General features: G+C 38.2%; 1 protein-coding gene across 1 annotated transcript in view; it reads right to left on the minus strand.

Moving 5' to 3' along the window:
* Positions 1-4,387, minus strand: part of MAP3K8 (mitogen-activated protein kinase kinase kinase 8) — a 15,527-nt gene extending 11,140 nt beyond the window's left edge. Inside the window, exons 1-3 of the mRNA XM_009871872.1 lie at positions 4,353-4,387; positions 3,162-3,522; positions 302-466 (exon numbers count right to left, since the gene is read on the minus strand). Coding sequence (XP_009870174.1) covers positions 302-466; positions 3,162-3,522; positions 4,353-4,387 — 561 coding nt within the window. The remainder of the gene's footprint in view (positions 1-301; positions 467-3,161; positions 3,523-4,352) is intronic.
* Positions 4,388-5,025: the final 638 nt, after the last annotated feature.

Raw genomic sequence — 5,025 nt, forward strand, 5'->3', positions numbered from 1 at the left:
TCTTACATTGGTATTTTATCATCTCTAGTACAGCAGGATGAGTAGAAATTCTACTGCTACACCGCAGCCCACGTGGCAGTTACACACACTTCTAGACACTTTCAGAAAGCAGAAACTTTTGTGGTCTCAAAGCCAAAAAAGTAAAACAAGTTATCAGTTAAAATCTTTTTCCTGCCTTGTATGGGCCAATAAGATAGTCATCAGCCTAATGGTGGAATTTGATGCAGATATATTTGAAAATATATGTATGTACTACATTGTACAATATTTGCTCAGAGATAAAACTACTGAACTAACATACCAGTTTGCATGCCATTCGTTTCTTGGTTTCTCTGTCTTGGGCTAGGTACACCTTCCCAAAAGCTCCCCGAGGAATAAAATCAGAGCCAATGTTCCTGTAAGTCAGCTTCCATGGAAACAGAAGAACATCCGAGTCAATTTGATAGCGCCCATTCTTGGGTGTGATCTATGGAGTTAAATTAAAAAAAAAAATCACAATGAAGTTAAAACTATTTCAAGTCTAATTTTATACATGTAGTGGAAAAAAAAAAAAAGATCACTTATATATGTGCATGATGCGTGCAAGCTGTTCAGCAGTCTTTATTTAGAAACACCAAATGGGAACAGCATGTGAGGTGTGGCATTCATTCACAGCCCAAGCATCCACGTTTCTCTCCAGTGACTAACTTACAAAGTGTAAGTTGCAATTAATTGTCTTGAAACAACAACAACAGCAGCTGGGCTAATGAAATTACCCATCTCTTGTTATTAGATTTACCTGCACATTTGTCCTTCCTGTAATCTGCTAACTTGTTATACCACATACCTGTTACTCACAGGCTATCTTCTATGATGTGAGCAAGAGTTTCAGCATTTCCTAACACCACATGTACTGCTAGGGGAGCATATTTTAATTTTTCATCTTGTATCAAAAGTTTCTGCTGCTTAGTAAAAGGTCAAAGAAATATGAGATGACTTTACAAGCCACTTGCTTCTAGTTTTATGCTATAGTTAAAAAAAAAAAAAAAAAGAGCAGGAGTCACACTGCCTGCTTTAGGTGGGTAATGATGGGAGCTTCGGTTCTTTGTGCTGTCAACAAGGTGAGGAGGGTTCCTCCAGGAAGCAATTCAGAGCATCTAAGTCAGTATCTTGCTCTAAATTTTCCTCCGGAACACCTCCCTCCCTCTGCACATGACAGAGAGACCAAATTCCTAACTACAGCCATGTGAGTACTGCTTGAGGTTTGATGGTATTTCTCCAGTTTCTTAATATTCTCTCAGATGAAGAATTAGCAATGCTTCCTGTGAATATGCTTCTAATTAATTCAGGGATATACATGATTGTCAGTATCTGGAATATTATCCATCTGTTTACTGCTACTTTATCGAGACTCTTAAAGACGTATAAAAGCAGGATATTTATCCTTCACATCTGTCACACAGCCTCCTGTACTCAAGCTTTTCAGCTACCCTTTTTAAGACAGCATATTAGGAAGATTATTTCATTTAGATTTCTTCTTAACATATAATAAATAATTTTTCTGTGCTTTAACTACTTTCATGCTTTTCAGTTAGGAAAGTATCTTCTTGACTGTCATTTGCAACTAGTATCTACAAAAAATAATTTAATTCCTTGAAGTTCTTAAATTTGGGAGGATGAGTTCTTAACTGTTGGGGGATGTGTGTCTTTTTTTTTTTTTTAAAAAGCATTTTGCTTATGAAATGCAGAACGAGTCTTCCCTCTGCTTAGCAGAACCAAGGTAAAGACTCTAGAAATCTGAACATCTTACCTGCTCACTTCTGCATTTCAAGGGGTAGAGAGTAGCTAATCCACATGGGTTATACCTATCCTGGAAAGTAACACAGATTGAGTGGAATGGATCTGCAGAGATAGAAAGCAATGACCACCACACCATCCACATTTTCAGGAGGCCTTCAGGATTAGTTCCTAGCCTGGTCCTGTGGAGCGAATGCACATTGGTGGCTGTAACACATCCTCCAGTCTAGTTTCAGCTGAAAGAAATCCCCCTTTTAGTCAGTGGGGGTCAGCAGGCAACCAGAAACACTCCTAACCCTAACTAAAATGCTGTAGGTATTTACAACGTCGATGCACCTGCTGAAACGCATGCCCTGCCGCCAATCTATGGTTGCTTAATGGGATCATGTGCACCTACTAATACTCAGTTCATACCGATTGTATGCATCTACAGAAACAATGTGCAAGCCAAACAACCACGAGTATGTAGAACAGTGTCTCCCCTAAGTATAGGAAACATTTAATGTTAGCAAATGTCATTTTAATGTTACAGAGTTGAAAAAAGACTGTTTTGCAACACTGCAGTGTTCTCTCCAAATCAGAACAAGGCAATAGCCTGTGCCTCGAGCAACCAATATTCACTTATATTACCTGCAAGACATTTAAGATGATAGATGTAGACCATCCTAAGAGAATAAAGCAGCAGCACAAACATTTATGAATAAACTTCCACTTCATAACTGTTTCCAGAGCAACTGATTTTAAACAGAAGTCCAATGACACAAGCATCTACAGATGCTTGCAGAACCCAAATTTTTGATTTGTGAATGTATCTCAAAACAATGCACCTACACTTGAATTTAGCAGTGTGTGATATTACATAATATTGTAATTCTGAAAGTCACAGATGATGCCATATGCTTTTTCTCCTCACCTCACTACTTTCTACACTTTGTGCAGATACAGTGAATTCAGTAGCTACCCTAAATTAGACCCTAAACCTGTATCCGGAAGTTTTGCACAATGAACGCCTTTTACTGTATGAACACAAGGCACTGGAAAACCCTTACCATCTCCCAAACCTGTAAGCCATCACAGTTGCGGCTTTTGCTGTTTTACTGTGTGCCTCAAACTTGTATTCAATGTTGATAAATGTTTTCTAATCTCCAGGGATACCAAGAAGCAACACAGAGTGGATCTTTCTGAACAATGGAGCCTCCTCCATAGCTGCCTGAGACTGCAGGGGCTAGACTTGATGACTTCAGAGAGCCCCTCCAGTCCCAGGTTCGCATAGGGAACAACAGCCTGATTTCTTACTCCCAGGACTGGGGGCGAGCTTTATTTAGATTCATCAAAATCTTGTAACACCTAAGGTCTACAAATTTTCAAGTGAAAAAGAGACATACCATATTCAAGAGGATTCCAGATTCTTGCTGTCTGCATCCTTTAAATTGTTTTCCAGTGTTAGACACCTGATTTGCAAAAGCAAGAAGGTCTTCCACAGTCCCATATTTGACAGAGGACATCAAAGACACCTCCCTTTCACAAAACAGTAAAGATTCCGCACGTTCTTCATTTTGATTTGCCTCTTCACACATTGTAATTAAGCTGTCTTCATACACTGCAAGGTCTCCACCTGGATAAAGGTTTTCCATGATGTCTATCACCTCAGACATATTTAAATTATTTAGCAACAAGTCAATCTCCTCTTTGCTATCACTACCCGTGCTCATATACTCCATTACTGTCCACTTTGCAAAACCACTCCTGAAAAAAAAAGAAACAAATAAACCTGAAAACACTTTTTGCCTAAATCTGTTTTAGCAAAGAATGAAAAGAAGCAGTCATGGTGATAGACAGCCCATCATTATACAGTTAGATGTAAAATTATTTATTTGTATTATGAAAAAAGACTAGATGAAGAGGAAATTGAGAAAAAGTCTTTGCTAGTGAAATCTTATTTACAAGTTTTAAGTAAACCCTGTCATTCACAGAAGCATGAACTAGTTATATTTGGATACGCAAAAATGAAGGAGAAGCACCCTCAAAATGAAGGAATGAACGACGAAGAGAGATATAAATATACCAGAATAATTAATCTTCAAGTTTTTATGAACACTTTATGTGATGTGTCCAGAAAGAGGAATAGGTCATGGAGCAAGATCATTACACTAGTAATCTGTTAGTATCATTGCATAAAGCAGAAGTAAGGCACCACCTGAGGTACACAACCCATCCGACCAGTTACTTGCAAAAAAACCCCACCCTAGACTCGAATTGACATTTTCACCCGTTTCAGAAGAAAGTCAGAAGCTGAGTTATCACAAAAGCAAGGAGCTTTTTAAGTGGTTTCCAGCAGTTTTTACTGCCCTCACTAGTCATTACAATAACTTTTAAAGATAAATCTTGACCGTTTTGATGAAGCGGACTTTCACTGCAAGAAACTGGGTTCAACATCACAAAAAGTCTCTTCCCACCCCAGGTTCCTACTTTAAGCCAGAGAGAGTTACTCTATTCAAGTTAGAAACATATGCATGGTCATTCATTAAAATAGTTACACAAATAGTTTTCAACACGTAAATATCTAGCACACTTACCTTGTATTTATCCTGGTTACATCACACAAAACCATCAAAAACGTCTCAATATAATCCCTAAAGTCGTCATGTTTCTTGAACCTGTATTTACCGCCACTGTTAATTTCACAGCGTTCTGTAGCAGTCTATTAAAAAAGGCAAAACAAATAAAGCCATGGGTTACCAGCTCAAGCAGAAGAACTGGTTTATACTCATATGATCATTTGCTTCACGGAAAGAAAAGCTAGAATCATAAGGCTGAGATAACAGGGGATTTTTCTGCAGAAAAAGATGACAACTCAAAAACAAAAAATCAACCAAGCTACTGTATGACCATTCAGATTTCCAAGTAGTAGAGAAAAAATACTTTTTCCATGGTTAGGCCCTGAGTTTTATTCTTCCTGCCTCATGCTAGCTAACAGCAAAGAAGATTTTTTCTAGCAGAACTGAGTAAAGCATGCCCTGTTTAGAGAGTTCTCATTTCCCTTTTTCGTAATCCACTGCAACCACCTCTTTCAGGCTAAAGGTAACAACCAGACAAGAAGAGACTTAAAATAAATAAAAAAAGAAATAAAAATTAAAAAAGGAAACCAGCAAGCACAACCTATTTATCTCAATGGCAAGCAGCAGACTCAGTTCCCTGAGGCCATGAAACAACAGCTGATTACCCAGGTACAGTTTCTGGTTATGATCA

This window comes from Apaloderma vittatum, unplaced genomic scaffold, assembly GCF_000703405.1.
Source record: "Apaloderma vittatum isolate BGI_N311 unplaced genomic scaffold, ASM70340v1 scaffold26756, whole genome shotgun sequence".
NCBI classification, from domain to species: domain Eukaryota; kingdom Metazoa; phylum Chordata; class Aves; order Trogoniformes; family Trogonidae; genus Apaloderma; species Apaloderma vittatum.